The following is a 24983-nucleotide window of genomic DNA, read 5'->3' on the forward strand; positions in this document are numbered from 1 at the left end:
GGTAAGGTCGTCAGTGGTAGGATCCAGGCAAGTCCAGGCTGCAATGTGAACATAAAGGACGCGCATCTTAGGCTTTCACTGTTTCAGGACAAAACGCAGATCCGTTGGTTGGGCGCAGTATGACCTGGTACTCCAAGTCCCTCGCTCTCCCAACGGCTGCGCGGGGACGCGGTCGCTCTTTCCGCATCTCCAGTTTCCAGGAGTTCACGTCCCCAGGACCTGGGCTTAGAAGGCGTGTCTTCACTTCCTCCCTCAACAGACCCCGTCCTCCCGCACCCAAGCACCTTCAATCCCCGCCCTCAGCTTCAACCTGGTTCAGCTTCTTCTGCGCCTCGGCCCTCCAGGCGCAGGGCACGTGGAGCTACCCGGATTCCGAGCCGGGCACCGGAAGCGGCCGCGTTGGCCCGTGACGTCTGAAGGAAGTGCATGACGCCGCGTCCTGTGGTTGGTAGATGCCTGAGTCGGTGCTTCATTCTTAAGGTTCCCCGCCGGACCACAGGCTGCGGAGGGTCAGGCATCCGGGCGCTGCTTTTAGGCGGAGCGACTTTGGATCTCCGAGCCGCGCTCCGCCCGCAGGTGCGCTCTCCGAGCTTTCCGCTGGGGGTCTCGGGCTGGGGGTGTGAGGGCCGCCCTGAAGGCGGCCGCTGGGACACATCCTGGGCCTCCTTAAGGAGAAGGGTCTAGATTAGGGAAAGGAGCCAGCCCTGATCCAGGACAAGGCTCTCTTAATCCGCACCCCAACGTAAGGGTGTGTGTGTGTGTGTTGATTTCTCTGTTTACTGAGGAAGAAGCGGGCTCAGAAAGGGGCAGTCATCTGTCACAGGTTATGCCGCTGGGAACTGACAGATGTGGTTGGAGCGAGTCCTGGCAGGCCCCAGAGTGCCTGCAGAAGGAGCCTTGAGCTTTCTCTGCACAGGGATCCCGGGCTGGAGGCTAACAGGCAGATTTGGGACTCCACAGTGGAGTGACTGTGGAGTTGGGGATCTGGAATATGATTTTTCAGCAGTTGGCCCCTGACAAATCACATGCTTTCCTGTGCTCGGAGTGTGCGGGTGAAGCAGGCCATGGCCCCTTTGGGGATGACAGCTAGTTGTTGTGTTAAGATTTTAAGGCCTTAATTCAGAGAAAATGCCAAACAGGGACACGCATCTCGTGGGACTAGGGAACTGGTTTTAATTATGTCATGTACTCCTATAGGAAAATGGCAACCCCTATCATCTCCCTACTTATTAAAGGAAGTAATTTTTATCATCTAGGAGAAAATGTTAAACGTAAGATTCCTGAGCCCAGCTCAGCTCTATTGAATCGAACGTTTGGGGCATGGGACCTGGGAATCTGTAAGCTAAGCAAGCTATAAAATGAACTTGTTATTTTATTTACAGAACTTGAGATGTGAACCTTTTTAAGACCCATAAAGAAGCGAGTTATAGATTCAGAACCTGTGGCCTGACCTCCTTTGTTTTCGTTTTTTGTAGCTGTGAATACTTCTGTACAATGGGTTAAGCTTTTATTGACAAAAATATCAAAATATCAAAAAATAACTGGCTGTTATGAGGTGGATTTTTTTCAATTAAAGACTGGAACTTATTTAAATTTTAATATTAATATACCCACTATTAATTTCCTCAACTGTACATACATACTGGCACATTATCTGCAGTGTTTTTATTTTTTATTTTTAGTTGTAGTTGGACATAATACCTTTATTTTATTTATTTATTTTTATGTGGTGCTGAGGATCGAACCCAGGGCCTTGCATCTGCTTGGCGAGTGCTCTACCGCTGAGCCACAACTGCAGCCCTACAGTGTTTTTTATAAAGAATAACACCTTTATCTATCATAAATCAGATTTTTCTGGACGCAGGCCATAGATATTTTTAATTTTTTTAATATACTGGATTTTTTTTTTTTTTTGGTACCAGGGATTGAACCCAGGGGCGCTTAACCACTGAGTCACATCCTCAGCCCCTTTTTATATTTTAGATATAGGGTTCCCCTAAGTTGCTTAGGGCCTCGCTAAGTTGCTGAGGCTGGCTTTGAACTTGTGATCCTCTTGCCTCAGCCTCCCAAGCTGCTGGGATTATAGGCGTGTTCCACCACACCTGGCCATACTGGAGATTGAACCCAGTGGTGCTCCACCACATCTCCAGCACCCACTTCCCACCTTTAAGGCAGAGTCTTTCTGAGTTGCCCAGATTGGCCTTGAACTGCTGTCTTCCTGCTTCAGCCTCTTGAGTAACTGGGATTACACGTGCATACCATTGTGCCCTGATTTTCTTTTTAAATTTTATTTTTAACTGACTAATGATAATTGTATATCGGATACATATTGATGTTTCAATATATGTTTACATTATAGAATGATTAAGTCAAGCTAATAAATTTATCACCTAATAAACTTATCATATTTGTGGTAAAAACATTTAAAATTGATTCTTAGCAATTTTGAAATGTACAGTCACCATTTCATGTATTAGATTACTAACACTCCTCTTGTCTAAATGAAACATTGTACCCTATGACCATTGTCTTTCATTTCCCCCTTCTGTCCCTGTCTCCTAGCCACTAATAATCACCATCTACTTTTTACTTTTATGAGTTTGACAGATTCTACACCAGTATTTGTCTTTCTATGCCTGTCTTATTCACATAGCGTGAAGTCCTCCAGATTCATTTGCCATGGGTGTTTTTTGTTTTGTTTTTGTTTTGGGTACCATAGATTGAACCCCAGGGCACCTAACCGCTGAGCCACATCCTCAGCCTTTTTTAATTTTGAGACTGGGTCTTGCTAAATTGCTTGGGGCCTCACTAAGTTGCTGAGGCTAGCTTTGAACTTGTGATCCTTATGCCCCAGACTCCCTAGCCACAGGGATTTACAGGCATGCTCCACTGTGTCTGGCCCGTGGGTGCTTTTAATAAGCTTCTAGGGATGCTTGATAATGGAATATGGAAATGTACTTGGAAACTGAATCTTAGCCTATTTCTCAATGTCCATATAGGGGACAATGGGAGTATTACAGCTTCCTTATGTAATTTGTGATAGTTCCTGGTTTTAGAATTTCCTAATATGCATGTCTGAAAGAAGTAAAAGTACTATGATGAGCTTCCAAAGGATAAGCCATTAGTCCCAAGTGACTTAGTAGGCTCCTTGGTTGAGATGTTGTAATGACAGAAATGGATTTATGTAGAAGCTCTGATTGTTATTGAGCCATCTCTTTTGCCTGAGAGGATTATAATTACCTCTTAATAGGATAAGCTTTCACAATCCTAACTAAAAGTGCTTTTTTTTTTTTTTTAAACAGCTATCTTTGTGTGGTCTGTATCAGGAATGAAATCATCTGAAAGCTCAGAGCAGAAACCTTTTTGGTCAACATGGAAGACAAAAGAAGGCGAGCCCGAGTGCAGGGAGCCTGGGCTGCCCCTGCCCAGAGCCAGGCTGCTGCGAAGCCAGGCAAGAACCTGTAGGACTTGTGGGGGGGTGTTCATGGGTGTGGACAGCTATCCTCTTTTTTTATATATCCTTTTGGCTTATAATAAACTCCCATTTCAGTTGATGTTAAGGAATTGTTTAAAACGTGGCTGGCATTTTGTCTGATTTTGTTTATGATGAGCTAAAGGTCAGTCTTTAGTGTTCCTCATATTTAGTCAGTACCTCAAACCCTTCACAGTGTGCAAGGTCTTCTATTGACTTTACCAATTAATTTGTGATATCATAGATATCGTCTCCAAGTGGGTTTTATTGGTCCTTACCCAGCAGAGGTTTATGGGAACGGACTTTTCCTTGGCTTAAGGTGATCCTTCTCCTATTTCAGCTACCACTGCTAGGAGCCATCTCCATCAGACTTCTAGTCAGACCTGGAGGAACAAGGAGCCTCATCTGTCTGACAGAGAGTTTGTGTTTAGAGAACCTCAGCAGGTAAAGTCTTATTTCTCCTTCAACAGTAACAAACATAGCAGGGACTCAGATAGTGACTGAATAAATTTACTAATGAAGAACAGAGCAAAAATTCTATAATAATTAAGGAATGTGAAATATTTCAGTTCCCTCATATGTCTGAGGATTATTTGTATTCTTCCCCAGTTTTTATGGTCATATGTTATCTCCCCACCCTTTTTTTTGGCAGGGAGACTGTTCCATTAGTAGATGGGTGAACTTACGCCATGATTTGGGCTTGCGTGGTTAATATGAGTTCTCACAATTCTAAACCATGCTGTCTCCAGTGATACTACAGCAGATGTCTTTGGAGTTGAATTGAAATTTCATTTATTGTAGCAAAACGCTTGAGTCTCTTCTAAAAAAAGAGTAGGTTCACTTTTTAATGTTTCTTTTACTTATTTTTTTTCTTTTTTGCTGTGCTGGGGATTGATTGTAGGACCTTGCACATGTTAGGCAAGTGATCTATATCCCAGTTCTCACTTCTTAATAATATGGGGGGAAAAGGAGTTAAAAATCAGGCATCTTGCTAGAGTAATTATTGCAAAAATAGTTACCAAATGTCCTAATTTTATGATGTCTTCTTTTTTTTTTTTTTTTAATCCCCTTTATGTAAAGAAGGTTTTTCCAGATCTGCTGGCCAGTGGGAAAATTGATTAATTCTAATTGTATTTTTCTGTCTGCTAGTAAATCTTCTTCTTTAAAGAGTGGAATTGAGGATCTCTGATGGGATAGTGAGAGGTGGGAATAAAAAAAGGGATATAAATCTGATTTATTTTGACCAGAAATGAGAAGATGTGGTGAATGAGTCTCCTTGAGGATTAGGAATCACTCAAGAATTAAAATCTGCCTGTTTCCTTGCAGGTAGTACGTAGAGCCCCAGAACCACGAGTGATTGAGTAAGTAACTTGCTGCCTTCCTGTAATTGTTGCCCACAATGAAAGGGAGAACCCAGGATCTTTCCCTCACTCTGAACTTTCTAGCTGGATGAGAATGGCCCAATAAGTGTCTTAAGTTTAGGCTGGAATGTGTCCATCTCCGATGTCTTTGAACTTGATCTTTTGGGAGAACTTTCTGAATCTGCTGATCATATGGAAAATGCAACAAGACCTCAGTACATTAAATTTTGATTCTGGTATAGATTTCCTGGCTGTATTTCACTGATATCTGCCAACAGTAAGCTAAAACATCTCTTGCTAAAGACAGAGGGGAATTTTTTCTGAGTCATCTGACCATGGCTTTTTGAGAAGTCTTGAAGTACCATTTTACTAGTTGTGCTCATGAGAGCTGCTAGCAGTCCAGATGACCTTACACGCCCATTTATTAAAACCACATGATTGTTTCATAGCAATTTAAATGATACTAAATATTCCTCTTGTATTGATCTGGGTCAAAAATGGTTTTTATCCAAAATTGGAGAGAGATGCTTTGCCTTCTCTCCTGGTTCTCAGTTTCCATCTGATATAAATAAATTGTCAATAAAACCTATCGTGGGCTGGGGTTGTGGCTCAGCCGTAGAGTACTTGCCTAGCAAGTGCGAGGCCCTGGGTCAATCCTCAGCACCACATAAAAATAAACAAAATAAAGATATTGTGTCCAACTAAAATAAAAAAATTTTAAAAAAATAAAACCTATCCTTTCATTTTAGCAAATTAGCTTTAGGTGTGTGTTCTTACCCATGAGCCATCTGTTATGTTATTTGGCTATTTCAGTTTGGCTTACCAAATAACATAACATAACATAGAAGAATTTGAAACCAACACAAATGTCAACATACTTCAAGGAAAATATCTAGTCTTCACTTTGTCACTAGTTAACTTTATAACTAATCCTTAGTTAAGTTCTTCCCATCTCTCTGGATTTTGGTTTCCTTATCTGTAAAATTAAGAATTTGGATTGCATATCACTCAAGGCTTAATCTAGTTCTAATGGTCTTTGATTTAAAAAAAAAAGTTAGTATATCACTTCCTTCATTGACGATAAAGGGAATAAGCAAAACCCATTCCAAATGGGACATTCAGGCTGAAAAAAAAAAAAATAGGTAATTGTCAGTTTGTAAGTCAAGAGAAGGATGACAAAATCCATTCCTGTTTGCTCTAGGGTTTGTTAATTCTTGTTATCTAAAGTTAACTTTGCAAAATTTTATATTTTTAATAATCAGAAGTGTGTTCCATATTAAGGGTGAGCCAGTTTCTAAATATAAGCCAAAATATATCATATTAAAACTTGTATTCACGCTCATACACCAGGAGATTATGTAGATAATTTACAGAAACGTGGCATTATTGTATAGACTGTATAGGTAATTTCTTTATTTTTGGCTTAAAGGGTCTGTAAGAGATCAGAGATCATGAACTACTAACTCCTATAACAGAAGGTGATATTGAAACCTGACCCTTTGCATATTCTCTGTAAGAAGGATCTGACAGTTGTCTTGATTGATGGACCTGTCCAGTCTGGGCTGTTTTTCCAGGTCTAGCACACCCTGCGCATCTGCAACATTTCTATACTTTTCCACATTTGATTTATTTCAGTAAACTTTTTTGCCCATCTGCTATGTGCAGGCAATAGGGAACTATACCATCCCACTCCTTGTTCCTAAGGGACTGTCATCTAGAAAATGGAATAGACATGTAAACAAATTATAATCTTGTACATGGTAGAACAGTAGGTAGGTATGTGTGTACTAATACTAGTCACAGGATGAGATTGATAACAATATTTGCATGGATTCAAGATCAGGAATTGTTTATAGGTGATGCTGAGTGAAGTTTTTGAAGGGTAAATTATAATTTTCCAGGGTACCAAAGCTGAAGATGGATTGGGTTAGGGATGCTGGATGGCAGGAAGGCCTTCCAACACGCATGGGCTTAGAAATGCAGCCACATGTACGTTCAGCAGATTCCAACGGTCAGTTGTTGCTGGAGGATAATGAGTCTGTGGGAGCTTTCAGAGAGGAAGTCAGATCATGAAGACCTTGAAGGCAATTTTGGGCAGCCATTAAAGGAATTTACTCAGAGGAGAAACCACATTAACGTGTCTTTGAAAGCAATAGAAGCACAGAGCCCCAGGATGTGCTTGTTATTTATAGGATGTAAATACACCCTATTCCAAATTCTCCAAAGGGAAGATACCCCATTTCTTTGTGTCTATTGATAACCTTTTGTGTAATGGATTCCAGGCTAAATTACGGGTGAAATATGAAAGAGAATGAGAATTGATTTTGTTCCACTTTTGTCTCTGTGGCCTGACCCTGTCGGCGTTCTGTTCACAGTGCTGTTAATGATGTACCACCACCTTGCTGCTTATCTCAGTGGTAGAGGAAGGTGAGGTTGTGCCTCCCTCCTAGTGCTCTCTGGTTATGTGATTTTAGTGAGCCAGAGTTTAAGACTCCAGAGGATAGCCCTTCCCCCATGCCTCGTGCTAACACCTCTCTTTCCTTTGTTTCTTTAGCAAGGAGGGTGTGTATGAAATCAGCCTGGCACCCACAGGTGTATCTAGGTAAGTGACTCCTCACTTGAAAGGGACTGTAATTATCACCAAGTTATAATCTGTTAAAACAGACTTGTAATTTCTGCACTTTAAGTTCTTGGGGAATAAGAATTTTGTAACATATAATATTCTAGTGTGAAAATATTTTCATAGTCTCCCTGTCAGATATAGTCACTATTACTACCCCAGCTTCTCAGATGAGGAACAGAAGCCTCGAGAGATTGAGTCCTTTTATAGCTGCGTAGTAACTTCATTTTAGAGTTGGGTTTAGTCTATCCTTGGCTTCTCTGCTGTGAGTGCTGCATTATATTATTATTATATTATTTTTTGTGAATTACTTACAAATACTAATTATATAGTATTACATGTCATTTATATTGCTACCTTAGGGTGGATTTCAGTAGTTAAAGTACAAGACATTAGCTATTATTTTAAAAACATTTTTTTAAAATTATTTTATTGTTGGTTGTTCAAAACATTACATAGTTCTTAATATACCATATTTCACAGATTGATTCAAGTGGGTTATGAACTCCCATTTTTACCCCGTATACAGATTGCTGTGTCACATCAGTTACATTTCCATTGATTTACAAATTGCCTTTCTAGTGACTGATGTATTCTGCTGTCTATCCCATTCTCCACTGTCCCCCCTCCCTTAAAAACATTTTGAAAACCTCACCTTAATGCATAAGCCCGCTAATTGTCACTATAAAATTAATGAAACATTCAAAACAAATATAGCAGAGCTTACACATCTAAGTGAGTTGGTTAAAGGATCTTCTGCTAGACTTGGAAGTCTCTAAAAAGTTCATTGACACTGTTGTCATTATCACCCTGCTTGGAACCTCCCCTTTTAAGCAAAGTTAACAGCTACACAGAACCAGTTGCATTACTTTGGTTACAGCTTATTGTTAATTTGTTGTGGCTTCAGGTGAATTTTGAATAATGGAATGCACCTTTAGAGTGAAGATTGGCTGCCACCAAAGCTCTTTAAGAGACTATCCCATGGGCTTTCAGAACATTTCTTTGGAAAGATACACAAAATGATTTTGAGCTAAATTGGCATTGTTGAAATAAACATGCATTCAGTGAAAGAAAGGATCCTCATTTGCATCTGTTTATTTTGATATAGTCATTAATGATCTCTGTCTTTCCGTGTAATTGGCATAGTCTCTTAAAAGACCACTAGTTGTTAAACTAAAGATGAGTATGATCTTTGGGTTGTAAATGAGATAACCAAGCTTCAGGAGAGTTAACTTTCCCAGGATTTCACAGCTAAAAAACATGCTGATAATTTCTGGCCTTTAAATTCTTGGTATTTTTATTTGGTAATACTCAAATTCTGAGTTGTGTTTGAATCAGTCTGTAGAAGCTCTCATGTATCCCTTCATTTGGCTTAACATGGAAGGAGTTTATTTTATATCTGGAGCATTGTGACCTGGGTGATATTAGCCTTTGCTTGCTGTGGAGGGGTGAAATGACTTCATCTACCCACAGGAGGGAGGATCCAGGTGAACACTGCTCAGGGTTAGACATCTAACCCGTCTTTTCCATGTTCTTTAGCTAATAGCAGTTCTTTCTGCCTCAAGGGTGTGCTTGTATCCTGGCTTCCTTGACTTGAAAGAAGCTGACTGGATGTTGGAACAGCTTTGCCGGGACGTCCCCTGGAAACAGAGGATGGGCATCAGAGAGGGTGAGTAGATCGGCGACAGTGGCACTGCCTTGGTCTCCCTCAGAGTGTTTTCCACTGTCTCTGCCTCAGCTCACCACAGCCAGTCTTAAACAGAGATTTGACCTGACACCCTGAGGAGGAGCAGGAAGTAGCTAGTCACAGGGGACAGGAATACTCCAGGCAGAAGAGACTCTGGTGAAGGCCCAGAGATCAGGGAGGCCATGGTTAGAGCACAAGGGGCCAGGGGAGGCTGGGTTGCCTGCACTGCTGACACACTCCCTTTATGTTGGTTTCTTCCTCTGTTACTTCCAGAGATGCTAGCTTCCTTCTTTCTTCATGGAGGCGTCCAGAGTTTTCTTTTTTTCTGATCCTATTTGGCATACGTTTTTTTTTCATTTACTCTTATTGACTTTTAATTCTCATTTTACTTTCACCAGAAGATCCAGTTTCTTCTGGTTTCAGCATCAGCACTCACTGAACTTGTGAAGCTGAAGCAGAATTTATTACCTGACCTGGAGCCTGTCCTTCCTCTGTAGGCAGCCACAGCCAATGCTGCCTGTTATGCCACAGATGGTCACTGGGGGTCGTCTGTGCTCTAGCGAGGTGTTTCCTTCCTGGCACAGTGAATTTAAATTTTAAGTGAATTTAAATTTTCTGTAAAGAAAGAGGCAATGTATCCTGACTTCATTTTTGTCATTCACACATCAGAACAGGAGTTAGCTTTTATGGGGCAACTTTCTCCCAAATCCCAGGAGTTTCTACAGCACAGCTTTGGTTGCATACCATACTTGCTCTGTCATTCAAAGTAATTGTTAATTTTAAGCAAATTATAGTTAAGTAACTCTCTAATCCTTGGTTTTTATATCTTTAAGTTGAGCTAATAATAATAATACCTGTCTTATATGGTGGTTGTGTTAATTAAATGAGATAAGGCATGATAAACGCTTAACAGAATGTCTGGTACATAGTAAGTAGGCCTTTGCCAAGGTTAGCTGTCTTGTTTGTTTGTTTTGGCATTGAGGCTTAAACTCAGGACTTTGCCCCTGCTGAACATACACTTTACTGGTGAGCTGCGTCTCTAGTGCTGCTGCTGCTTTCTGTGGTTGTAATTGATATTAGTTGTGGGAAAAACAGCAGATCTATAGATAGCTTCCTCTCTAAATAAACTCAAACATCAAAACCTTCTGGCTAAAGCCAGCTGTATGGTACAGTTGATCAGAACCCTTTTCCTTTATTTGGAATCAAAAGGGCTTGTGCGGTGTTGAACACAGGGGTGATTGCTTTGCCTTGTTTCTCTCATGAACATTGGTGCCACAAATTCCTGCTTGCAAGGGTCCAGGCTCCATATCTTGCCTTTTGAGACTCTTGTTTATGTCATCACTGAAACAAACAAGTCACAGTTCTCATCTCAGAGCCTTTGCTCAGGCTGTTTCTGCTATTGTGTCTTCTCTGTCTCGTCTTCCTTGCTAGCCCTACCCACCCGTCCTATTCACCAAAGCCTAACATGTCCATGGTGCTGGAACCTGGGTCAGAACCCATCCCTCTCTTCCTCTGTGTTTCTCCTGACCACTTGCACATTGCAAGGCCTATAGTTGACGCACAGTAGGTACACCTTGAATAGCACTAAACCATCTCAAGAGCCCTGTATTTTCTCTCTTAGATATAACTTATCCACAACCAAGACTTACAGCATGGTATGGAGAACTTCCGTACACTTATTCAAGAATCACTATGGAACCAAATCCTCACGTATGTTGAAATATTGTCCTTGGTGTAATTTTATAGACTATCTATTGTAAGTTTTGAGAACTACAGAGTAACAATAAGCTGTCTTGCAAAGGTACAGGAGGGTTACTAGTTCATAAAACCCTCTGGGTTTAAAATTGAGACTTTGTGCTTGTCATCCTTGATCCATAGATGAATTCAGGATGAGTGAAAACTGGAACTGGAGTAAGCTGGAACTGGAGTCCAGGATTTCAGAACATGAACTATTTCTTCTGATACCTCCCTACCCAGGCTTTCTGGCTGTGACCCTTCTGTGTACACCCTGCTACACATTTGTTGTGTGGCTATATCCTTCTGCCTAGCCAGTGAGGTTAGAATGTCTTTTTCCATCTCTCAGACTTCTTTGCTATTTATAAAAAAAATCTGACTTTTAAAATTTTTGTTAACTTTGTATTCATTCTATGCCTATATTTCCTCAGACTTCCAACTTATTACCACTTTGGCTTGTTTCTGCTGCTTTTTTGGTTTTTAAAAATTTCCATAACAGTAGACAAAGATATTTTAGTATATAAATTAAACTCGTCCAGTGGATGGAATTAAGATCCAAGAAATAACTCCCTGTTTAGTTCCTGGAATCTTGCCTTTGGCAAATAATGTTATGCTTTATTGAAAGAGACTGAAGAAAATGGAGTTTTGCTTGTGGCATTTGGATACAGAAATGTGACACATTTTGGAACTTATGGTAATATGTAAACACAAACCACCAATTTACTAAAATGTTCACAGATAAAACATTGTCTGGGATATTTTTTACAAAAGAGATATGCTTTGGTTTCTAGGGCTGTATTTAGAATGTGACCTAAGAAAGTGTCGAGACCCTTTGTAACTGAGGTTGATTTGGAAACATGGAGAGACTTGAATTAGGCCAGTCCAACATACACCACTACCCTTGTTTTTGTCAGGTTCAGTCATATGTTTTTAATTTTGTTTTATAAGATTTGTTCCAAATAAATCTTATGTGGACCCAGTGGGTAAACCAGATCCAAGCACTGACTGGCTGAGAATGCCACCATCTTGGTTACCCCTTCTCCTACTGTAGACTCTGACCACCTTCATGGTACCTAGGACTCTGCAAAACATTGTTTGAAATCTTTTTCCTCTGTGATTTTTGTTTTCTCATACTCTTTTTCTCAAATGTCTTTTAAGGATAGAATGTCTTCACTGAACAGTGAGATGACGCTGAATTTTAATTTAGACATTCAGTTCTGAAGGATCTGTATATAGAGTATTGGTAAAAGAGTCTAAATTAATCCTCTAGTTCATTATCCCCGTTTTTCTCCCTTTCTATCTACTTCAACTACCAGAAATAACCAAGAAAAAAATATATACCCACTTCAAAATGTAATGCAAACTTGATGTTATCACAGTGCTTAGCCCCCAAGTAAATCAGGGAGGTGCTAATTAGATTCACAGTCACATTATAGAAACACTACCTTTCTCCTTTATATCTTGGTTTTCTTATTCTAGTATCTGATCTTTAGCTCCATGAAGATAAGTTTAAAGCTGTAAAATAAATAGGAATTACAGATTACTGACATTATTTTTGGAATTTCACTTTGGAATTTGTTCTCTTGAACATAGGTTAGTTTAATAACATTTTTGTTGTATTGATCCAAGTTTTCTTTGTTGTCACTGTTTATTTTTTAAAATGCTCTGCTTAGGATATAATGCTGATAACTATAACAAGGACACCCACCTTCAACCATGGTTTCCATTTCAATGAGCGATGCTCACATATGCTTCCCTGGCACGTTTACCTGACAGTAACCATGTGACATACTTAATAATGTTGTGCTTGCCTTTGCCAAACACCTGTTCTGTCAGTACCAAACATGTACACAGACATTTGAGGAGTTCTTCAGAGTCACAGTTCTTGAGGAATAAGCTTTGGATCTCTGGAAGGTAGTCCATGAAACCTTTTGTGGGGGATCTTCAATAGTATTATTATTATTATTATAATGTTGTGGTGATGGGGATTGAACCCAGGGCTATGTGCATGCAAGGCACATACTACAAACTGAGCTATATCCCCAGCCCCAATAGTATTATTTTTAAAATAATATAAGACTATTCAGTGTTTACACTGTTTTGATTTGCACTGATGTTACAAAAGTGCTAGAGAATAAAATTGGTGGCACTGTAGCATGAATTAAGTGAGCATTGTCACCTAGCTATACTGGTAGTCATTGTGTTCTTCACCACCGTGCACTTCCAGTTTAAAGTTTAAAAAATGCTGATTTCATTTAAGAATTTCCCTTCATGAAGAGTAGACATTATTAGTTTTCTTAAATCTTGGCTTTTGAGTGCATGTCTTCCTACTAGTTGGATGAAATTGAAAGTACACACAAAGCACCTGCTACAAACCAGAAAGCATTTGTTTGAGCTTAAAGCTGAACTAGCTGCTTTTTTTCATGGGCTATTATTATTTAGAAGAACAATAAGAAACAGACTGGTTATTCAGACTTGAGTGCTTGGTATCTATTTCCTCATAAATGAATGAAGTCAGTGTCACTTCAAGGAAAACAACAAACAGGATTTATTACTAATGATAGAAGTTGAACTTGGACAAGAATTAGAACTTTGAAAAACTGGTATCCATTACTTTAAGCCTGACTTCTTCCTATTACTTAGACTTTTCTGACGAGGTCAGTATAGTATTAATGGATGTGAGTTTTGTTGTTGTATAATGAAATGTTTCAATGTCTAGAAAATCTGTATAGTAACTCAGTTGAACTAGTATTTTCCATATGATCCTGGGGAATGTTATGAAATAATATTGGGTTAAAGATTTCATTCAAAGTGCAAGCTGGACCAGTAGATTTAAATGCAAAAGAATACAAAAAGTTTGCTGGGTGTGGTGGTGCAAACTTGTAATCCCAGAGGCTTGGTAGGCTGAGGCAGGAGGATCGCAAGTTCAAAGCCAGCCTCAGCAAAAGTGAGGTGCTAAGCAACTAGTGAGACCCTATCTCTAAATAAAATACAAATATAGGACTGAGGATGTAGCTCAGTGGTTGAATGCCCGTCATTTCAATTCCTGGTATCCCCTCGCACCCCCCCAAAAACAACAACAACAACAACAACAACAAAAAAGAACTAAAAAAGTTTAATATGGTTTCAGATGCCACATTATTTGAAAGAACTGTAAACTACATATTTGGGTGAAGCTAATTTTTTTTTCATGTACTTCCAATGAAAATAACATTTTAACATACTGAATACAGAATCATAAAAGAAGAATTATCTTCTGTTGTCAGACATTTTAGAGATTTATAAAACAATTTTTTGCATTACAAATTATAGTTATTTTTATAACAGAATATTTATATTAACATGTAATGGATTTGTTATTGTACTTTAAATAAATTAATCAATAATTTAATCTTTTTCTTTCTTTCTTTCTCTCTCTTTCTTTCTTTGGAATTGAACCCAGCACCTCACACATGCTAGGCAAACATTCTACCACTGAGCCATATTCCCAGATCATCAGTCTTAATTTTTAATATGGTTAAATATCAATAGCAGTAATCTATATAAACAAAAGTTCTTTGGGGTCCTCAATAATTTTGATAGGATAAAGCTTAAAAAACAGTGTCCTAAAGTACCTATAGAGCCCTTGAGATTTCTGGAAGTTAAGGAATTCTAGCAAAAATTCAAAAAAGTGCAAATTCCAGTGCAAGTTTAAAATAGTGCAAACACTGAATAGTCTTGTATTGTTTTTAAAATAATACTATTGGGGATAGGGATATAGCTCAGTTTGTAGAGTGCGAGCCTTGCATGGACATAGCCCTGGGTTCAATCCCCAGCACGACAAGCTTCACATAGGAGCTTCCTGTGGAAAGTGTAGCCCCTGACAGTTCTAAATACACACTACCTCAGTGAACTCGGCACAGGAGGCAGGGCTGTGGTACCCCATGAAGTCTGCTGGAGTTTACAGCCCTTACAATGTTCAGGGCAGGTCATGATTCCTATTCTGTAGAAAAGAATTTTTTCCCCTCCAGATTCTGTTTTTAGGAAGTTAGCCACTCGAAGTATTAAATGTCTTTTTTTAAAAGCAACTCTGCCCTTGAGAATCAAGTAGGAATAGATTGAACAGAGGGATATCCAGTGAGGAGTTCTTTCCCTCCTCAGACTTCTGTCTGGGTTTGTGCTACTTGGCTGCCCATCAGCTTCTCTGCTTCACTTGCCACCCTGATAGCTTACCACAGGAACTGCCCTGAATATGTTGACATTTGCTTTTTGGTGAGGGCCATGTATTTAACACGAGAGAGATGAGGTGGGTAGAGAGGCCCTGGTTCTGACATTGCTGTACCAAATTTAGTACTTTTACAACATTCCACAGGTTAACTTGCTTCAAAATTAAAATGATGGAAGGAAATTAGGCTAACTCTTCTTGCTTACTGTTTACTCCATTCCGTGTGATTTGCTTATTTCATGCCCCCATTTATAACTTGACCTGTTTGCCCTTTCTTTCTTTTTCCATGTGGCTGCCATCTCGTGCCTGTGAAACTGCCTCTGCACTGTCCTTGACCTGTTGACTACAGTGGCATCCTGTGCTGAGCACCCTGAAGAACCGCATTGAGGGAAACACTGGCCACACCTTCAACTCCTTACTCTGCAATCTTTATCGGAACGAGAAGGACAGCGTGGACTGGCACAGCGATGATGAACCCTCACTAGGGAGGTGCCCCGTCATCGCTTCACTCAGTTTTGGCGCCACACGCACATTTGAGATGAGAAAGAAGCCCCCGCCTGTAAGTATTTCTTTTTTGTCTCACCCTGCCTCCTATTACTCTGTGAAGAAAGTAGAGCTCCTAAAAGCTCCTATCTGCAGACAGAGAGGATACAAGTGTGGGTGTTACTGAGAAAACATGTTCAACTGATTGCTTGCCCATAGTAAGCTTCTGGCCTCCAGAGTGCCTGCTTGTTCATTTACATATCCAACAGGAATGCCTGCACCATCTCGGTGTTGGGGGTCATGTCCATTGACTGAAAGAACTGACAGTCCTGTCCTCATGGAGATGCATTTAGTGGAGGTAGAAGATGTTGCTAATTACGCAAATAATTGCAATTGTGGTAAATGCTATGATGGAGGGCTTACAGGGTAACTCAAGCTCGTGGAGCAAGAAGGGAAAGTAAAGAGCTTCAGGAAAGATGCCCCTGAAGAAGCCTTCATTTTAAATGCTCTTCATGACAGCCCGGGCCTTGTGCTGCGAGAGAGTGTCACATGCACCTTTGTTCCTCCTAAGCCTTCTCCTGAAAGATGCATGAACCTGGACTCTTTTGGAGAGAGGAAACTAAAAGCCAGATTACCAGAGGTTATCATCTAAATTCACTTAGAAAAGCAGTGACTGAACTGTGTGATGATTTCAGTTTCTCATCCAGCTCTTACCTCACTTGCATGAAATTTGATACTAGGGCTATTAAATTTTTTTTTTTTTTTTGGTGCTGGGGATTAAACCCAGGGCCTCCCACATGATAAGCGTGCTCTATACTACTGAGCTACACACACTGCCAGCCCTAAGTTTTTAAAATCAAAAGTGTAGAACTCAAGACAAAGATAGAGAAGTAACAGGGACTCCAAGAAAAGAGTAAACTTCCACCACATTATCTTATTTCCAGGGTTTGTGTCTCTTCTTAACCAAGGATCCTGATTATTCAGCTTGCATCATTAAACCAGACCCAGTCAACTGTGGAGGCCAGTAGGCTGATTTTTGAACATGACCTAATCTAGGCCACATCCTTATTAGTCACTCAGTGCTGAGTCTGTTCTTCATCAGATATACTTCTCTAAGAATACAATTAAGGGGCCCTGGGCTGCCTTCCTGGGGTGTATTGGGTTCCATGCTGTGGGTATTTTGGAGCATATTGAGTTATTCTGCATGTATGCCAATAAGCACTTTTATTGGTATAATTTCCCTTAATTAGTTTTTCTTTGCTTTTGTTTACATAGAAACTTTGGTTATGGTTGGCAGGGAATTGTGTCTTGCCAGTGTCTTATCAGCTTGTTCCCTTAGCACTTGAATAGACTTTACATTGTCACTGGCAAGCAGCCTCCATGTACCTAGGAGTGCCACTTGAGAATCAAGCTCCCCAGCCTTTGCTGTATTCTTGTTAGATTTGGTTGTGTTTGTGTACAGAGCACTCACTCAGTTAAATCCCAGATTCATGCTTGTGAAGAATTCATCTTGCCCTTGAGATGATTCCTGTTTTATGAATCACAGAGAAACACTGTGTGTCTCATTATTTAAGTTAAGACCTTCTCAAACTAGATGCATGAACACCATCATGCTGCCAGGCATGGTCTTGGAAGCTAGGCTTACCTTCCTTCTGCAGCTGTCCTTCCAGCCTTCTGATTGGCACATAAGCTTCAGGAATGTCATCTTTAGTATAATCCTTGTCTTTAGTGCTTCACAGTTATTTTCTTTGTTGCTAAGTATTTAAGTATTCATTCACTGTTTCTTTACACACAGACAGTCACTACCACCACCCCTTTGGGGAAAAATGTGGGGCCTATTTATAGATTGGAGCTTAAAAATTCCTAAAGTATGCCTTCTGGGTAGTTAGTTTTACCATACAAGCAGTTTCCTACTACTAAGCATTAACAATGTTCTGGTGCCCAGAAACACCCCTTTCTTTCTCCTCTTCAGGCAGTAGAAGCTCTTCATTTTCTCACATAAAAACCTAATACGTGGCAATCAATAGCTATTTCTTGGTAATATATTTAAGTTATGTGACAGGTTAATGTGTGCACAGAGACCATTAAAACCATATACAACATTGTTTCTGTGGACAATCACTTAGAACAAAGAGAGAGACTGCCATTACTAAGGCTTTCTCTTTCTTAGATTTCTTGGAGTTTATTTTTAGAAACACCAGTGAAAGTGTAGTACATGAAACACTCAAAAAGTGCCAAAGTCCCCTTCATTGTCTCCCAGTAGCAAGGAATCTGCACCATATATAGAAGCTGATTTGATGAAATATAAATCTAACAAATCAGACAATTTGTCTGAGGTCTTGAAACAATGCTTGCTGAGGAAAGGGTTGGAGAAGAAATATAAAGATGTCAGTACCTCACATTGTTGGCTGTAAGAACTTTCAGCTTCTGGCCTAGTCCTAATTCTCATTGAATGTGTCACAATTTTCATGTATCTTCTGAATTCTGTCTTTTGTTTAAGATGGGGAAAGTTGATATATAATCACTCATCAGTGAATACGCCTCAGATGCTCATTCTTGGGTAAACAGGACACAAGTTTAAGTATGTGAAAAGACTCCTTCAGACTTCATTAATAGATTCCAAAAATCTGGGGCTTCACCAGTGTCACTAAACTAGAATGGCAGAAGCTTTTCTTTAAGTTGGCAGCCATTACAGTATATATCTTCAGTGATCCTTTTGAAGGGAAATGGTTATTGCAAATCATTGTCTACTCTCTAAACTCAGATAATAGCTCTGGAAACGTAACTCTTGATTCATACTACCCAAGGTAAAGCATAAATTCAAAAGTATAAATTAGTTTAATCTTCTGTGTGGGCTTTGTAGGAGTCTGACTTTCTGTAACTCTTAGAGATCTATCACAGAACGCTGCCATAGGTTGTAATTGTCATGTCTGTCTACAAGACACTTTTGAGGTACCTTAAAGGTTGTGGGAGGGACTCTTTCAGACTCCTATTCACTTTGCTCTGTCAGATAAGCTCAAATCTCTTTGATTTGAGTCACAGTTTCTCATCTGAAGCTATCAGAGAAGTCACAAGATTCTCTGCACTTCATGCAGTATGCGGTTTTGAAACAAAATCATTTGTTTTGGGCTACTTTCAGAGAGAAATAATCTTGAGTTTTTAAAAATTCAAACTCCTCCTCCTCTGCAGCAGCTGCTGTTTTGACGTCTGGTACCTTGAGTAGATCTCTGTAGCTGCTGATCTTCTAAGAGCTGCCCCAGTTCCATACACTGTATTCTTCACGATTTCTCCCCATGCTGAGATGGGAAGGCAACCTTTGTTTCCTAGGTGTCAGCACCCCACCCCCATTTCATGCATTTGGCTGAGTCTGAGTCCTGCATACATCATCCCTGGGTTTAACATCTCTCTCCCTCAAGGTGCCCATCCTTTTTTCACTATTCTGTGTCCTAGTCTGTAAACTCTTGCTCATTTATTTTGATTTTAGAGAAAGTTTCCATTTCCTCTAATAATAGTAAGGTACTTGGGGGCTGGTAGACTTGTTTGATCTTGTTCTTTCATTTACCCCATCCCTTCTGTTGTGTAGTTAAATTGGAGGCTGAGGAAAGAGTACCATACCCATATCCTGGCCATTGCTTGGCTATCCCACTTTAAGACCAAAGTAAATCTTACCAGATATTCTTCACTTCACCTTTTTTATTCTATAAGGTTGGGTTTGTGAGAGCTTGCCTACACTTCTTGTCTCAAACCTGGTTGTACTTTTTAAACTACATCGTGTCCTTGTTTGCAAAGATTCACCTGGTTCTTTTCCCAACTAATACTAATTCTACACAGAAGAACAAACTGGAAAAGGAACTACAAAAGCCATTTGGCAGGCTGCTATTTCTCTGTCGGTTACCATGGAAACTGATGGCTGAGTGGGGGGGTTATTAGATAATAGCAGGAAGTTTGTGATGCACTGGAGGTTTAGATGCCAAAAGCCTTATTTTTCTAGCAAATTATCCTGGATGAGCTCTTTCCTTTACCAGCATCTTGTATGTGACTATGAGAGGCTTCTTTCCACCCCTAGCAGATTGAGCTCAGGCCGGCTGGGCCTTTCTCCCAGCGCTCCTCTCCCAAATGCCTTCTGAAGGAAGGGTCCTGTTCATCTCACCAGAGCAGATAGCTGTAAAAGCAGGTCTAGTGGTGGAGACCTGCTGCCTCCCTTGCTTTTTCTTTTATGTTTTGTGTTCTGCACACTGCTAAGAAGAATGGAGTATTAAAAAAAAAAAGCCCTGATCATAAATATTGATGTTTTTTCCTTGGACTCTAGAAAAAATTAGGATATTGAAATCCAAAATAATAGGGTATAGAATAGCTTCCCTGTGGAAACTGGATAAGCCAGGCTTGTGCAGCATTTCACGGTGAGGTGGCAGCCCCTGCTGCTGCACCCTGCCACCCATCGCACCCTCTGATTACAGCATCTGTTCTGAGGGGTCATGAGAAACACTCAAAAGACACTGTTGATAACCGTCCCTTTAACCATTCCCTAATGAAATTTAGAAAATCAAGTTTTATTTCCTGTTTCTGTCCCTGAGGTTGGTAAAAAGCACTTATCTGCCTCATTTATATTTATTCCTTTTTGTAAATGGAAATGATAATTGGTAGCCACTTCATGGGAGTGATCAAAAAATTTTCTCATGAAAATTCCTGCAGTAGTCAGTGAATTTTTAAGCTGTTATAAATGGTAGATACCATGGTGACCTATCAGAAATTGAAAAAGGAAATGAATTCAGTGAAATAGGCTCCAAGTTCTCTTGGCCGAGAAGTATAATGGAATCTCAGGGAATTTGAAGCAGTCTGTGGGTCAGAAATAGTGATGGAGCTTTGTGGCTACTATCTCTAGGGCTGTCTCATTAGATATCACTGGAACTACCTCATTGGAGGGTGTGAGTGAGTAAATGAGTGTGAGTGAGTAAATGAGTGTGTGTGTTGTATAAGTGGATAGTCTTGGTATGTCTTGAGTTACCTTCAGACTTGAGATTTCTTGGGAGTTGAAATTACCATTTGCTTCCTCAGGGCCTTGTCTCAGCCTGGAATCCATGCCTGACATCCTCTAGGAATAATTACTTTTTGCAAAGAACTTCCCAGATTTATATTGCCACCAACAGTTGGGATTTAGGAGAATAGTCTTTTCCAAAGTGATTCATTGTGTTTCTGTATATGGCATGGTTAGGTATGGAGTCCGCTTGCAAACTTGACTTTTTCAAACTTGTCTCTACAGTAACTTATTTTCTTTCTTTGCCGTACTCTAAGAACTATTCCTTGCCTGCTGGTGATTTTCTCATCTTTCACAGGTCATATTTTCTGAGGATGACTGCCTAGTTGAAGTAGGAAAGAGCTTAGAGTGTTTGAGGAAGGAAAGGAGGCCGTGTCCTGGAGCCTAGCCAGCCAGCATGAAGAGCAGAGCCCATGATGAGATGGGAAGTGGGCAGGGGTCAGGTCAGTAGAGACTGTGGACCTCAGAAAGAGAGCATTTATTTTAAATCTATCAAGAAGCTGTTAAAGTGTGCTAAGCAGTAGAGTGACATGACCTGGTTGACAATTTTCAAAGGTCACTATTGCTACTGGGCAGAACCTGGGCTAGAATTAGAACCTTAGCAAGAGAGGAGACAAGGAGACCAGTTAGGAGGTTGTTAGCCCTTGTTTATTCCTGGGACCAAGGGTGAGGGGGAGAGAGAAGAACACATTCCATGACATGAGCTCAAAAATATAAGTGTGAGGAGTAAAGAGTAAGGAGAATCCTTCATCACCTGGCTCTGCCCTTCTCTGGATCATGAGACATGATGGCCTTCCACTTGAGAGGGCTTATGGAGTACAGTTTCTGGAGATAGTCAGGTGCTGGGGCAAGGAGGAAGAGGGAACTCTAGAGCACGCAGGTTGAGGATGTAGGCGAGTTTACTCTTTTCTGAATGGGCTGCCACAGACCACAGTGGAGGGTGCAGAGGGAGGTTTGGGGCCTGGGGATTCTGATCAGATCATGTTCATGAATGGTTTGGGAACGAGCAGCCACTGGCTAGTGAAGCTGGTGCCTCTGCTAGCGACTGAGGTCAGCCAGGTGTCAGCCATGAGAGTTTGTTTTCACATGCTCTTAGAGGACACAGAGCATTTGTTCCAGTGCTACAGTCTTGGGTGGAAGCTCCTTTAAGACAGCACTTCCTTGACTGGGCTGTAGCTCAGGGGCATAGTGCTTGCCTAGCATGTGTGAAGGTTTGATCCTCAGCACCACATAAAAATAAACAAATAAAATAAAGTCATTCTGTTCATCTACAACTACAAAAAAATGTTAAAAAAAAGGGTAGCACTTCTTTTAAGGTGAATTTCTTGGAAGTATGGTAATACTAAGAATGGACTCCTTATCACTTTAACTCTTCTGATTTCAAATACACATTCAGTGGAGAAGGAATGGCTGTAGCTGTGAGTGTAAATCAAAAATTGGTTTTGTTTACATTCAGTAACTTCTCACCTCCACCCTGTCCTAATACCATAAATCTAAACACCATCAGCAGGTTTTTCCCTCTCAATGTCACTTATCTTTCAGAGTGTGCAGTTGAAAAGGAAAGACAGGAGCTCCCTGTTGGTTTGGGCTGCCGTGTGCTGCTGTCCACGCCTGCAGAGCTGTGCTGCCGCCACGGCCCCTTGTAACTTGGTGAGGGGTTGGTGAGCTCCTCCTGGCTGTCGAGTTGTGATGATCAGTGGTGCACATTGTATAGGATAATCGATCGCACCTACTAGTCCTCCCTCCTTCCTTCTTTCTCTCATTTCCTTCACCAGAACCTTCGAGCCCAAGGAAGGCCAAAAATCAGGAGTAAAGTAAAAACCCAAAGATTCATGTGTGTTAGGTGAGTTGAAAACTGTTTTGAACCAGTAACCTCAGTGCTTTCAAAGCTGTGCCTTTCCAGCTAACCTCTTATTTTAGCAGATCTTATTTCAGAAACAGCTGTTTCTGTTTTTAAAGTAATGTATTTTGGATCGATGCTGAGGATATCATCATTTAAATCTGGATTGAATCAGCAGGATAACTCTGCAGGGGTGCTTTGTGGGATCCCAGCTTTATAGTCTCCTTAATTTTCATAACTAATATGTTTTTTTTATGTCAGATTTTACAAATATATCACCACTCTGAACATAAAGTTCAGCTGTTTTCTCATGTTGGTGCTATAGGAGCAACATTGTAGCCCAAATACGGTGGCTAGCTGAGGTGACCCATGGCACAGTCTTGGACCCAGCTAGGTCCTTGAGGGCAGGCAACACCATAATTTGAGGAAAGAAGTTGAAGATAAATGGTATTATTAATGAAAATGGCATTATTGGCATAACCGTAAGCTGGGAGATAGGGCAATTAGATACATTTGGCCCTGGACAGGTAGAGTCGTTGTATTTAGTTTCATATATTTCATTTTGCAAAAAAGCCTTGACTGTACTTGTCCAGAAACTTCAATATTTATCCAGTCTTTGGACTAAAGAGCTAGGGAACTCTCTATTATCTGTTATCATACTGGAAAAACTTGTTTGACACTGTACATATCTTGGTTTTATTTTTGCCTTTGAAGCACAGATTTGGGACTGGGGTGCACTTTGGTAGTAGAGCACATGCTTAGCATGCACGAGGCCTTGAACTGCTTCCCCCCCAAAAGATTCTGACAATAGTTGTCTACACTGCAGTCTCCCCTTCCTCACAACTTAGCTCCTTCTTGAAATGCCTGCTCTCTAGTTCTTTCCCCCTATTCTGCTTAAGTTATGTTGATGCCTTTGATCTAAAGTCAAGCACACTGGCCTTTCCTCAGTCAGCACCTCCTACTCCTCTGGCCACGATACTTGACCATCAATTAACTGTCTTTTCTTTCTCCTGTTGGCTTCTGAAATACTGTCATATCTTGGTCATTCCCCTGCTGTTATTGGTTTTCCCCTTGGTTATTTTCATTGCTGTTTTTTTTTATTTTCTTTATATTCAACCCCTAAAATATGGATGTTCAAGTTTGTCTTTGATTCTGTTATCTTTCTCTGCATTATTTTTAGGGGATTATAAGCTCAGTAGATTGTAAACACCAGATAGGCGAGGTCTCTGTCTTATCATCATGTCCCCACAAGTGTGTGTGCTTTGAGTGAATAAGCAAATAAATCAGATCTCCTTAGTTCTTACAACTTTAGTCATTTGTTTGATGGGGTGTCTTCTGAATCTCTTATTTTCCGCTTTCACTTTTTTCTCAATTTCCAGTCATCACTTTCTATACGCTTATGAGGTGTTTCCACTTAACAACAGCTTCCAAATTGAAATTACAAAATGAGATTCCTTGCTGTTATTTCAGACAAATTCCACAATTCCAGCTGCTAGTAAGTCCATTTATGTTCATGTTATCACAGTCTCTTGGTCACGTTTAACGATATAAGTTATTTTCAGTTCTTCCTGTTCCCTTGTTTCTCATAAAATCAGTGCCAAGATTTATTTTAATTTTTTTTTTTTTAAAGATAGGGGTCTTGCTACGTCGCTCAGGCTGGTCTTGGCCTCCTGATCCTCCTGCCTCAGCCTTTCCAGTGGCTGGGATACTAGGCACCTCCATGCCTGGCACTTTCTTGAAATGTCTAAAGAACCCATTCTCACAGGAACTATCTTCATTCCAGGATCTTGTTACCTCATGCTCCACATACTAAAACTTCTTTTTTCCCTCTGGTGTCCTTAGTTCCCATCTTCGCTCCCTCTATTCTGTCCAGTGCCCACATGCAGACAGTATTTTCAGGAACAGTTCCTTCTTGCCTCTTTCTCCTTTCCTCCCCTACCACATATTAACTTAGCGCCTACCATGTGTCAGGTACAATGCTCAGCTCTGAAAATACAGTAGTGAATATAACAAATATGGTTCTTGCCATCAGGGAGGTCACAGGAGCTAAACAATAGTAAAAATAGCCCAAACAAACAAAACTGGAAGTATTCACAGCATGCAGTTAGATATGAGTTTGGATTTTATTCTTTGTGCAGTGGGAATAAATGGGTTATGACATGATCTGGTCTGCATTTCTAAGTGATCATTCTAATTGTTCCTTAAAGAATAGTTTGGGAAGAAGGAAGAGTAGAGACGGATAGACGGCAGAGGCAGTAGCACCATGGGAGGCTGCTGGCTTGGTCAGAGGTGCAGTCCGGTGGAGAAGGGAGTGGATTTGAGGAATGTTTTTGAGGCTAAATGAGCAGAACTTGCCAATATATTAGATGTGGGGGTAAAAATCAAGAATAGCCACCACATTTCTGGCTTTTAGCATTGGGTGGATGGAAGCGCTGTGAATTCGGATGGAGGAGAGGGATATCTTCATTTGATTTGTTCTTGTTAGGGGACTTTCTTCTTCTCCATGTTGGGTTTGAGATGTCTAGGACTTCTTTGTGGAAAGGAGGC

At 40.5% G+C, this 24983-nt stretch overlaps 1 protein-coding gene across 2 annotated transcripts in view; it reads left to right on the forward strand.

Moving 5' to 3' along the window:
- Window positions 1-435: 435 nt before the first annotated feature.
- ALKBH3 (alkB homolog 3, alpha-ketoglutarate dependent dioxygenase) overlaps window positions 436-24983 on the forward strand; it is a 39375-nt gene continuing 14827 nt past the window's right edge. Inside the window, exons 1-8 of one of the 2 annotated variants that reach the window (XM_081279403.1) lie at window positions 436-576; window positions 3303-3451; window positions 3813-3916; window positions 4799-4833; window positions 7388-7435; window positions 9019-9122; window positions 10762-10850; window positions 15428-15637. In XM_081279403.1, coding sequence (XP_081135529.1) covers window positions 3373-3451; window positions 3813-3916; window positions 4799-4833; window positions 7388-7435; window positions 9019-9122; window positions 10762-10850; window positions 15428-15637 — 669 coding nt within the window. In that variant the 5' untranslated portion in view covers window positions 436-576; window positions 3303-3372. Of the gene's footprint in view, window positions 577-3302; window positions 3452-3812; window positions 3917-4798; window positions 4834-7387; window positions 7436-9018; window positions 9123-10761; window positions 10851-15427; window positions 15638-24983 lie in introns of those variants that run through there. The other variant, XM_081279404.1, reaches the window with a different exon arrangement.

This window comes from Spermophilus citellus, assembly GCF_964194105.1.
Source record: "Spermophilus citellus genome assembly, chromosome: 2".
Lineage (NCBI taxonomy): Eukaryota > Metazoa > Chordata > Mammalia > Rodentia > Sciuridae > Spermophilus > Spermophilus citellus.